General features: G+C 40.2%; 1 protein-coding gene across 1 annotated transcript in view; it reads right to left on the bottom strand.

Moving 5' to 3' along the window:
• Window positions 1–12,214, bottom strand: part of ntrk2a (neurotrophic tyrosine kinase, receptor, type 2a) — a gene marked incomplete at its 3' end in the record, with an annotated part of 96,945 nt that overhangs the window by 65,955 nt on the left and 18,776 nt on the right. The window contains exons 8-12 of the mRNA XM_080466707.1: window positions 11,922–11,993; window positions 11,604–11,831; window positions 9,089–9,115; window positions 7,609–7,646; window positions 6,885–6,984 (exon numbers count right to left, since the gene is read on the bottom strand). Of these exons, the coding sequence (XP_080322833.1) occupies window positions 6,885–6,984; window positions 7,609–7,646; window positions 9,089–9,115; window positions 11,604–11,831; window positions 11,922–11,993 (465 nt within the window). The remainder of the gene's footprint in view (window positions 1–6,884; window positions 6,985–7,608; window positions 7,647–9,088; window positions 9,116–11,603; window positions 11,832–11,921; window positions 11,994–12,214) is intronic.

Here is a 12,214-nt window from a genome sequence, read left to right as displayed (position 1 = left end):
CTAATATTATTTGACCATGTTATGACATATGCAGACACACAATGATTGTGTATGAGTGTCCGTAGACTCACTGCAGCTCTCCAATGACTTAAGAATAGTTGAGGTTTATCCCCAAACTATCCACTGACCTGCAAAACAAGCCGGCCTAGTTGCTGTGGAAACATCTGTTCTAAGAAGGACAGCTTTATTAAAATGTAAAAACCAGCCTATCTTTAAGTGTGTCTTTCTTATTAAGCACAACATTTATATACTTGTACGGTATAGTTTAAGAATACATACACACAAGCTGTATGTTTTAAATGTGTTTGATGTTTTCCATACAGCTGCAAAGAGTCCACCAGGATGACCACAGATATTTTAAGGACGCTTTCGCGGCTACTGATGTCCAGCTGTCATTTGGTGTCACTTTGCTCCGTACTGAAATTTCACAAACTATCACTTGTGCTGCCAAAGAGATGTTGTTCAGATGTCAGTTCCCAGTGAAATTGGCAGACGCAGTTTGGACTGGCACGAAATTTGGCACATGTATTTTTTCATGGAGAGTGACATCTCAGATTTTTTTTTAATTGTTTTTTTGCTCTCGACATTTTGGCAGCATCACACACGTACCTGCAGCGTTTAGCAGAGGGCTGAATGTGAAGTGTTTTACATGTAGATCAAATCTGACTGCTCGGTTCTTTCACAGAAAAGGCTGTGACACGGCCCCTCCAGGCAGGGGAGAAACACCAGTAGTGAGGGGTCAAGTAGCTTGGTATTCAAAAGTGAGCGGATAAGAAGGCTCATGAAACCAGCCGCAGGTGGAATGTGGTTGCTGAACTGAACTTTCACTTAAAACTCAGCCCTCTTTTATTTCATCCCACAGGCCTTTACTTTGCGGTACAGTTCCGACTTTCCAACATTAAAATGAGCCGGTCCAGGTGTTTCAGAAGCTTAATGATGATGCTTGCTAATTCCATTCCATTGGACGAAGCAGAGATGAAACTTTGAGGTCTTAAAGCTGGTAGCAGCTCGGGATCATAATCGGCTTGAGCTGCCAAAGGAGGCTGAATAGAAAAAGGACCTCCTAAATTTTCTGCTGGTGTTATCGACGTGTGACTACAAATACTGCGATCCCTTAACGTTACATCTGGGGTCAACTCCCTGGTAAAACCTCTGTTTATCCATAGCTTATGACCAAATCCCGCGAAGGATAGTAACAATCCTACAAGCTTTAACTGTAATCCAAATCCATCCCCAATATCAAAAAGAGACTACAAAGACAGAGGGTGTGAGTAGGCTTTTGATCTCAATGTTTGATACTACCTTGGCGCGGACACATTTCAGTCAGCTCTCTAAAAAGCACAGAGGTTCGATACTCTGCTAAATACAGACTCACACAAAGTTGTGGGTTTTGTTTTTTTTTTCCCCAGCCTCTTCACTGCGGAGCTCATTTCATTCAGTCGTTGATTCAGCTACAAAAGTTTTGTTTCGGGATGAGTGTGCAACAAAAACCTGGCGAGCTGCAAGCCAAAGCTGCTTTTCTGCAGGGAGAAGAGGAGGAGGAGGAGGAGGAGGAGGAGGAGGAGGACGCGGCGGCGATAGTGAAGGATATGCTGAGCATGCTCGGTAATGCCTTGGGCCCAGAATGAAGCACTGCTGACCTTGAGGGTGTCATATCGATCGACCAACAGTGAGGAGCGGTGTGTGCATGTGACGGAGAGAGAGAGAGAGAGAGAGAGAGAGAGAGAGAGAGAGAGAGAGAGAGAGAGAGAGAGAGATGGAGGCGTGCAACTCCGCCAAACAAGGAGAAAACTGAAACCTGCACTAATGATGAATCATTGATAAGTGGACAAGAGGGGACTTTTCATCTCTCTTTTCCCCTTTTCTTGCTGTACTCTATGTACTTAAATGTCGTATTTAGAAATTTCGCTCCTCTGCCATCTTTTTCTTTAATCTAGTCTGTTCAGTTCAATCTTGGCCACTCTCACTGCCTTCCTGTTTTCCTCTCTATATTTCTCACTGTGACTTCTTGTCAAATGTCAATTTTAGCATCCCCCCCCCACCCCATCTGTCTCTCACTTTCTCCCACTTCACATTTACAGTTTTGCTTTCAATCACTCATTTTTTTTCCTCATCTTGACATTTCCGTCTTGTTCCCTCCTGCATCAGAACTTGGTTTATGTAGACACGTCCCTCCCTACAGGTGCTTCCAGGGCATGAGCACTTATAGATGCAGCTTCATCCTCCCTTCCTCGCACAGTTCTGTCTGATCTGTTTTCTCTTTCAGGAGTCTGCAGGCAGTTTGGGAGGGTCGTTATGTGTCATTTTGTGGAGTGTATTCAGCTTCCAGCTGGTTGAGCGATTCTGCTCTCGTGCTTTCTCCCATTTGCCAGGGCCTAAATCTTTGGGTTTTCACTCTCCTGAGCTTTGTATATCAGTGTGTGACACTGTGGCCATATGCTCTTGTCGTTTGGATCTGTGAATTGAACTGAGGTTTCCAAACTCAACAAAACTGAATATTTGGGGATGCACTTATTTCAAAAGTGAAATAACTTTGAACATCTTTACTGATATAAGTGAACACTTGACAGCCAACGCTGACAGACGCCCTTCTTTGTTAGGCAATTTGTGGAAAAGGGGATTAATCCAAGACCCAACTCCAAATTTTGTTACGGGAAAAGCAGCCTTTGGTGTGGTATTCTGGGCCCAGACTCAGACAATGTGGCAGACCGTGCAATTAGTCTTACCAAATCTGATTTGCTTTCTCCCTGGAGCTTTATTGATCAGGTAGGTTTAGTCTTATTTGGGAGCAGGTTGGATCTTAAATGCTCCTGACAAGTACCAAGAAAACCAAAAGGGTAAGAGAAATTTCACAGCTCAGTGTCTCTATTGTAAACCTAAATCACTGTGATGATGCTGTAACCTTTAAGCAGCATTTAACGTTGATTCAGCGTTTTTTTTTGTTTTTTGTTTTTTTAGTGGGTCTGAAAATGAAATATTCATACAAAAATCACTGGAGCTGACGCAGAGCATCTGCATCTTGTTCTTGCTTGTATGCTTGTTCTCATTAACATCTGAGATTCACAAAAGCTCTTTCATGAATCATTTTAAGTAAAATATTTTGACCAGTGACCCAGAACACAAGATCTGTGGTTTTATTGTCCTTAAGTTGTTTGATATATTGATTAATGACTATAAATATGTTGTGTGACTAAACTCATGGACTGTAAGAAAACCTTTAGTCCGGATTAAAATCAATACTGTGGAAACACTGGATCAATTTGATATGTCTTAAGCTTTTGTAGACTTCTTTCACTAAAAGTGTTGATCACATCTGATTTAACCATCAAAGCTTCATTCAGTACATCTAGTTTTTAATGGCACATAAGCAGAGATGAACACATTTATTAATTTCCTCTTTAGACTACATTATTTGACAAATTATAAGGAAACATAAGAAAAAATGGGGGCTATCGCAGTTTTGTTGTGCTTGGGATTATTTCCTGACTGAACCTGTCTGTGTGGATTCTATGCGGTACTCTGGCGTTCACCCACAGTTCGAAGACATGTATGTTTGCTGTGATTAGTATAACGGGAGTATAGCACTTGGACATACAGTTGCTGCATGAGACCCTGTTTACAATCCATTCCTAAATTCTCCATGTTTCACCAAACAACACAAAATAGTTGATGTTCACATAAACGGTATCAATTACTTCGATCACCTACATACAGCTGTATCCACATAGACACACTTCAGTCTCAAGCGTCAAGATTTGACTCTGCTGTGAGCACAAAAACAATCCAACTCTATCAAGCTCCACCGTATGAAGAGGACTAAAAGAAAGTCGGTGTAATGTTTGCATACATCAACTACAATTTCCACCTCTTCAAACGTGTCATCAGTATAAGCATTAAGTAAAATTAGAGCGAGCAGTTGTCTAACACATTTGAGGTATATCTTATTGCACTGCTTTATGTCTCACAATTTTACAGTTTGGTTTTACTCTGACAGCTCTCATCACTCCAATTTAGCAGCTGTTTTCTGTCACACAGCCAACGTAGCTGGTAGAAATATTGCACATTTATCAAGCTTAAGAAACGAGCCCAAGGAGATGATTAAGACCGGAGCAGAGTTAAATGATGAATATAAAGGAAGCGTGTCACGTCACTTCAGTATGAATGCAAACATCGCTCAGTGTCTGCTTGATATCTAAATGTGGGTCTGGCTCCTAACATGTATGTGACATTTTAGTACTGAAACGTTTCCAATTATTTTCTGTTGCCATACAGGCTTCAAGATTATCTTGCACTTCAGCGCCATTCACTCGCTCAGCATCATCACGGTCCCAAAATGTCGACGTCATATTCAACCACGCTCTTCCCTCTTTTGACACAAACCTCTCACCTGCTGTATATCTAAAGTCTATGAAATGATCTTGCATGTGTCAAGGGGATTGTGTGAGAAAACCTGGACCAACTGTTGTCCATGTGTTATTGATGAGCGAGGAGCAGAATAATGCAGTCAATATAAATAATGTAAACCAGCTCAAGCTTTTTACTTGGCGATCAGAAAGCGACGGTCAGCGATTCATCCAGGTCAGTAACACGGGTTGCACTTTTTCACTGCACACCTGTTAATGTGATCCAAGGCCTGACACGCACTGTTCACACTTTGTGATCACAAGCCCATCGTCATCAGGACTGGCTGGATGCATGCGGGGTAAGTACATGCATCCATGTGCATGCGTTTGTGATTCAGAAAACCATGCCTCCTTAACAAAGTGCTACATGTTTTACATCAGTACTGGTTAGCTTTACGCCATCTGCAGCGATATTTCTTTTTTTGACATGAACTTTGGTCGTTGCTCTGCTAGAAAATAGTAGTCAAAACCTCATTTATGTGGGCACAACTGTGGATTTCTCACAGCGGTCTAAAAGTCTCTGTCTGAGTCTGCTGTTTATTCTGACACCACCAACTCTCCGTGTCTTTTTTCCATTCAAACTCACCTCGATGTCAACATGCTGGAGGGCACCTACATCTGGGTATATGAGGGGCACAACGATGCAAGCTATTGCGTAGTGAAGAGCGTGGAAGGAGCCAAGGATGAAGACTCAGGGGATACAATCAGAAGGGAAAATAGTAATGTGACCTAACATCCTACACACAAATTTTATTTTATTTATTTATTTAGCCAGGAGAACCACATTGAGATTAATAATCGTCAGTGAGTACACATGCAAAAAACCTTACACACACTTTACACACACAGGCAATGGAGCTCATTCCTTTCAGAGCAACCCTGCTCACCTCGCCTGCAGAAGCAAGCAACCGCACATGAGACCTAAAATCCAAACACACATGCACACAATATACGCTACTGCTCCATCTGTCTTGCAACCCTCCACTCTGGGGAACCATGAATCAATCACTGTCAAAATACTGCACTTCAACAACTCAGTTGAGACTCGGGCACGCACGCACGCACGCACGCACGCACGCACGCACGCACGCACGCACGCACGCACGCACGCACGCACGCACGCACGCACGCACGCACGCACGCACGCACGCACGCAGAAATAGATAGAGAGAGCTTTATTCTACATTAGCATTCACTTTTTGGTGCGCTAAGATGAATGTCAAATGTCTACCTCCTCTGCACCAAATGCTAATGGCTCAAGACGTTCCAAAATAGCATTTATTCCTGAAACAAGCGTATCTTTTAGCGGCATGAATATGCTTCCTTTTGGATGTTAAAGTCTTGAATTTCTCATTAATATATCGCATTTTTTTCAAAATAAATAAACTAAAGTAAAGAGAACTCAATGGAAGACACAACACCACTGGCACACTAAGTTCACGTGAGAACAAATTCTCAACTCAAGATCACTTTTGAGCCAACTGAGTCAATCAAAGTCAGAGTGAAGATCTGTGTTGATGAGATTGTTTAGCTTTTCACAGACTATTTTCAGATTTTAAAAAAAACCCACAATTATATGAAATGTATGTGACATAAAAGGGTCAATGTTAGTTCACAAAGAAAGAGGAAAAATAAGCTGAGCATTATTAGAAAAAACAGAGATAAGTCCATTCTAGTAAGTCAGTATAAAAAGGATCACAGGAAGTGATAGATTAATTTGTAGCCATTGCAGAAGTCACTTGTTAAAGAGGTTTGTAAATGTGTCAATAGGTGTTTGTATGTGTGCCTGCATGTGTAGAGTCTGAGGCTTCAACAATGGCTACTACAGCAGTTCCACAGGACAAAGACAGCGGGAGTTCATTTTAGTCCACATGCATGTTATTTAACACAGACCCAATAAAACTCCTTCAAACAGCAGCTGGTTCCATCTGAACGTGATGGATTCATGGATACATGATGGCCAACTTAATAAATGAGACAAAGATGATTAATGGAAAGGACTTCATAGTCCTGAGTCCATAATTCAATTGTTTGGCTGCACATTACTCAACTGTGGCTCTCCATTGAAAACCATTTGTTGATTCAGAAATGGATCAAAGTTATATACTTTCTGTATCTGTTTCAAACACAGTCTACCTATATTTTTGAATTCATCTGATTACATGCAGCTCACTAACACTGACATACTTGGAAAAAAAATGAGTCTATTAAAAAAAGCTGCATTCGAAACATAAAATCACAATTTATTTTTACTTTCCTCCCTTTATAATTATAACCATAAATCTGAGTGACAGTGATAAATATCACATGTTTGGCCAATTGCGTATCCATGAAAACATCCGAAATAACTCTACACTGGTAAAATATCAGACTTGGATATCTACAAATGAAAATCAGCATTAGTACGGTATGTACAATACACCTGAACTTCTCATCCTCTTTTAAAGGATACCTCGCCGGAAGAAAAAAATAAAGTCTTACCTTTGATGCCAAACTTTGAGTTGCCTCCAAATTTGAGAATAACCAACATCAGCAGGAAACCAGTGAAGGCGACAGCAGCAATGCCCACCACCACGTACACCTGAAAAAGAGGAAATCAGAATCACAGGCTGTCCAGAGTAATAATGTTTGACAAGATATATAATTTTCCTTTTATAATATGGCTCAAATTTGTTTTATTCATTTTCGTAATATTTATTATATATATAAGGGTTTCTTGTGATCTGTGTTTTGGTACAATCAACAAAACAAAAGAAAGGAAGTAATTCATGGGAAGAGGTATACTACAATTTAAGTTGACCCTTACTTTTACCTTGTCATTTTTTAAAGCGTCTGCAACATTTCAAGATTTTCAAGCATACAATGTTAAAGGCTACAGGGTGTCACTGTATTGAAAAGAAAGGTAACCACCTCTCATTGATCACTGTGTTTGAATTAGTCATTTATGTTTAGCGTTAATGGTGCGATGCGATCTGGGTGACAGTGCTAGACTGTCACCCCCGCGACCCGGAAACGGATAAGCGGAAGAAAATGAATGAATGAATGAATGAATGTTTAGCGTTAACATTAACATTAGCATTACTCACACAGACCCAGATTGGGTGTTTCCCAACTGGTAATGCAAAAGAAAAACAGGTACACAAACAGTAAACAACCGACAGCAATCACAAATGCAGCTGTAGGAAAACAATCTGACGAAACTTACAGCGACTCTGTCTTCTGGTGAGTCCGTTGTGGGACCCTCTGTTGAAAAGGGAGAGATGGAGAGAGATGAAGACAGGAGAAAAGCCAACAACATGCAGCGCTACAGAATAATAGCTGATGAAACATTTTCGTAGTAAGAGTCCAATCGTAGCTCAGCAATGAAACGAGGCTCTGTTGGGCTTCAGCCTCCTGGACATAAAAACGCGGTGTGTTTGGAGATGGCGCACAAGCTATAACACACAAGTATTTGGAAGGTACTTTCTTTTTATGTAACCTCTAAAAGACAAAAACAGACAAATAAAAGTCCTATAACCTCTAGTACAGCTCGCAGTCATTAACCAGACCAGAGCAGCAACCCAACATTTATAAAAGGGCCCCAAACTTCAATTTCATTATAAACTAGTCCTAAAACTACAAAGGTTGTGAATCCTCCAATGTTCAGAAAATAAATTGTGTGTATAACTAAGTGTTTCAAAAAACACACAAAAAACAAGCCAAAACTGAAACTCATGGTTGTTTGTCAGTTTAAGCCAGTCAACATGGGTTACACTACAATAAGTTCTTGAAGTGTAACCCATGTTGTCAGTTTAAGCCAGTCAACATGGGTTACACTTATTGTAGCTTTCTTTTTAAGCATCAAATCAACTTGTGAAAGAAGTGAGTTTTTCCAATTCAGGACACATTATCTTTTTGCCCCGGTCTTTCTGCAGCGTTATGTGCAAAACAGATTTTTTTTTTTTTTTTTTTTTTTTTTAAAAGAACCTTTTGAGTGAATTTAAAAAAGAAAAACAGGTCAAGTCAATTCGGTAGAAAGAGCAGCTTTACTAAGATGTAACTTGTGAAATCTCCAGGTCAAACAAGTTATGGTCCCTGCTGTGGAATTAGAAGTCTCCTTATGTCTGCTGCTGTCTGAAGTCAAGGACAGTGTAAAAGATGATAGCACATCGGCCACTATTGTCACTGTGAATGAATTGGAGGCCTGATAGTGTGGTTGGTCATTTAAAGGGGGCGGTCAATGAATTCATCTGCGTTGCTTGTGAAGAGGGTGAGTGAATAAAAGACGTGACACTACCTGTGATGAGCTCTGCAGGAAAGACGAGGTGTTGGGAAAGAGGCAGAGACAGAGACAAATTAGATTCCAAACGGTAAAACAAATGTATATGCAATCTATCTGTCTTTCTTCTATACCGCTTAATACGGCCCATGTTCCTTGTTCTGTCAACTGCTTTCAAGAACATGATCCAAACCAACAGACATTGTACACTCAAAGTGCACAAAATCCAAAGAAAAGAAAAATTACATCAGGGCAACAATAAGGAAAACAAATAGATGAAACATCAATAATCACTGTGCACCTTCATCTTGTTGACAAAAGAAAAACTAACAAAAGTTGAATTAGTATTTTATTATGCTGTATTCCAGACAAGGGCACATTTTAAAATGAATAAATAAATTGTATTGGAATATAAAGGTTTACTCACCATAATAGGTGGGCTCCTTCTCAGTTCCTGCACAACAAGAAAAAAGTTGAGAAAATCTCAGCTATTGCGATAACATATATTACAGAAATTAACCACACTACAGATAAATTATGTTTCTTCCTTACAGATGTTAGTTGTATCAGATATACATTATTGGTCCAAAGTTTTACATCACCCAAATCTTTTCAGTTCTTTATTTCAATTCGGGTCATTCAAGTCCAATGAATAGATTGAAATGGAACAAAGGTAAGCGGTGAACGTGCATAACTGAGATACTCAAAACAGAAAAATAATGTGCAATTTGGAATTTCACAAGAACTGGATTGACAACTCCTTGTCTCTGCAGCAGCAGAGGTTGATCAAGCCTTAAAGCAGAGGTGTCCAAACTCGGTCCTGGAGGGCCGGCATCCTGCAGGGTTTAGCGCTCTCCCACTTGCAACACACCTGATTGCAATGAAGGGCTCGTTATTGAGCTTTTGCACAACCTTGGTGATGACATCATCATTAGCTTCAGGTACGCTGAAGCAGGGAGAGAACTAAAACATGCAGGACACCGGCCCTCCAGGACCGAGTTTGGACACCACTGCCTTAAAGGTAGGCGATACTAATTCCCACAGGTGTTCCAATCTTTCCGGACAACCTCCTCTGTCTAAATAAAAGTAGTGTTGGACCACGCTGTGGTACCATTCTCTTGTGAGCATCAGTTGAACAGTATTGTACTGCAGAAAATAGTGTGTTGCTTCAAAAAATGGCAAGAAATGCAATTGCCAATGGAAGAGAGACAGACCGTCATGACGAATAAAAATGTAGGTCTTTCCGACAGAAACATTCAAAGAAAGTCACGGTGTCAGTGAGTACAGTTTCCTTCACCATCAAAAGGCACTCAGAAACTAAAACTCTGTCAGGAAGTGGTCTAGCAGACCCAAAGTCGCAAGAGAATCACAAGACAAGTTTCTGAGAGTTAACAGCTTGCGTTTTCTTTAGTTTTTTGTATATAATCTGATACAACTGACAAATTTTTATTTGTCAATAATCTTCCAATTTTCAGATATCTAAAGGAATATACCTGTTTTTCTATGCGTTTACCCATCATTTCTGTGTTTATACTGTATACAACCATGTTTTTGCATATTCCCAAAATATTTTTAAACATAAAAAAATATATTTCAGTTTTCCTTTAAACATGCAACATGTTGCTGAACAAAAAGTGACGCACACCAGTGATCGTCGTCACATCAAAATTCTACATTTCTCATTTAGTGATCCTCCATTTGCATTCATTACAACAGCCAAGCCCTGATTATCAATCTGTGCCCATTACCCAGATGGAATAAAATACATACAGAATCTACACAGTCTGCATTCTTATGTAAGCTTTGAAACTGCATCAATGACAGGACGGTGCTTTAGAAGTCCGAAGGGAGAGTCTGCTGGCAGCATTAATCAAAAGCATTCCCCATGTAAAAAACAGAAATGAGTGACAGCGAACAATGAGCGGTGAGCCGACAGAACCACAGAATAGCAAAAAGTGTTGATTTGTTTGAAATAAAAAAATAATAGCTCAAAATAAAATTGCAATGTCTGCCAATATAGAAAAAATTAAGAATTCTGTTTTATTTTTAAATAGCCTGTTGATTTTTTTCCCAGTTCCGGTGAATGTCACCACAGTGAGCTTGTTTCCTGCCATTTATATTGTGTATAAATATATGTGGAGCTGTAGACCTTTGCAATGCCAACGAGCTGAATGATAGATTTTACCAATAGCTTAAGCTGTTGTCTAGTGATTACATTTCACCTAACTCATGTTGACTGGAGAAGAAGTCACTCATTGTTCCTGAACTAACAAATATCTGATGACAGCTACAGTATCCACAGTTTATTTGTGATGTAAGTATAACCAGTATTACGTAAACATTAGCTTACCTAACATAAGACGCTCACAATTATACCTAGGTGCAGTTTAGGGTCAACAACAGTGACCACTTTTTTCATTAACGAGTAATCTAACACACTACTATTTCCACACCAGTAACCAGATCAAAGTTACTTATCCAAGTCTCTCAACTAATCACAGGCCAACTTTCTGAAACGGTGCGTTCAGGTAACAAAAAGAAAATCGGAACCAACAAACATCATCGCTAAACCTTAACAATGCAACAATAACACATCTGCAGAGATGTAAAGAAGAAAAGAAGAAAGAAAACAACTGCAGAGATGGTACACTGTCATGTCCTGAGTAATAAGATCTATTGGCAGGATGCCCATGACAGAAAAACCAAAATACCTGGAGGAAACTGATGCACACATGGGAAGTACATGCAAACTCTGCACAGAAAGCCCTGGCTGGTATTTGAACTCAGACCTTCTAGTTTTGAGACGAGAGCACTAATAACTGCGCCAAAAAGCAGTAAATCAATTCCATTACTTTTGAAATGAAGTATTAGTTATTGTGATCAATAAATCATTTTCAGTCATTTGTACCGCCATCAAAAACAGACATAGTGTCAGTCCTCACCGTTCCAGGGCGTGTGCATGAAATGAGCCTCCACCTCCCTTTGGTCAATCCCGAACCGGTTCTGAGCCAGCAGCTTGTAACGCCCATTGTTGAGGTGTGTGGGGCTGTCGAGCTGCAGGCAGCCGTGGTACTCTCTCTCCGTGACATCGTGGATCTTGGTCGTGATGTAAAGTCCCTCTGGCACAATGTCATCATCTAGAAACCATTGTAGCTCTGGCTTGGGGTTTCCTAGTAAGGTCACAAATGCAATGCAACTGAGTCAGTGGCCTAAAGTGGCAACATTTTTCAAAATACCATGAGACAGTGACCGATTCTCACCTGCCACACTGAAGGGGATGCACCAGTGATGATCCGAGACTGCATCACTCAGTTTGGTGATTTTGGGAGGAACTAAGTGAAAAGGCGAGAATGGGGAAATTTAAAAGAACGGAGTGGAAAACAAATGAGAAGACGCAAGATAAGGCCAAAGATAAAAAGTAGTGAAGCATGCAAAAACACTGATTAAAACACGAGGAGAGAACTGCTGCCTTTTCAAGCTTTTAATTCTTCTTTTTTTTAAAAGACTACACTGCAGGGACAGACACTTTGGCACATTAATCTACCCTGAATAA

The sequence above is a fragment of the Lipophrys pholis genome (genome assembly GCF_963383615.2).
Source record: "Lipophrys pholis genome assembly, chromosome: 7".
Classification (NCBI taxonomy): Eukaryota; Metazoa; Chordata; class Actinopteri; order Blenniiformes; family Blenniidae; genus Lipophrys; species Lipophrys pholis.
This window is presented reverse-complemented; position numbering and strand designations above follow the sequence as displayed.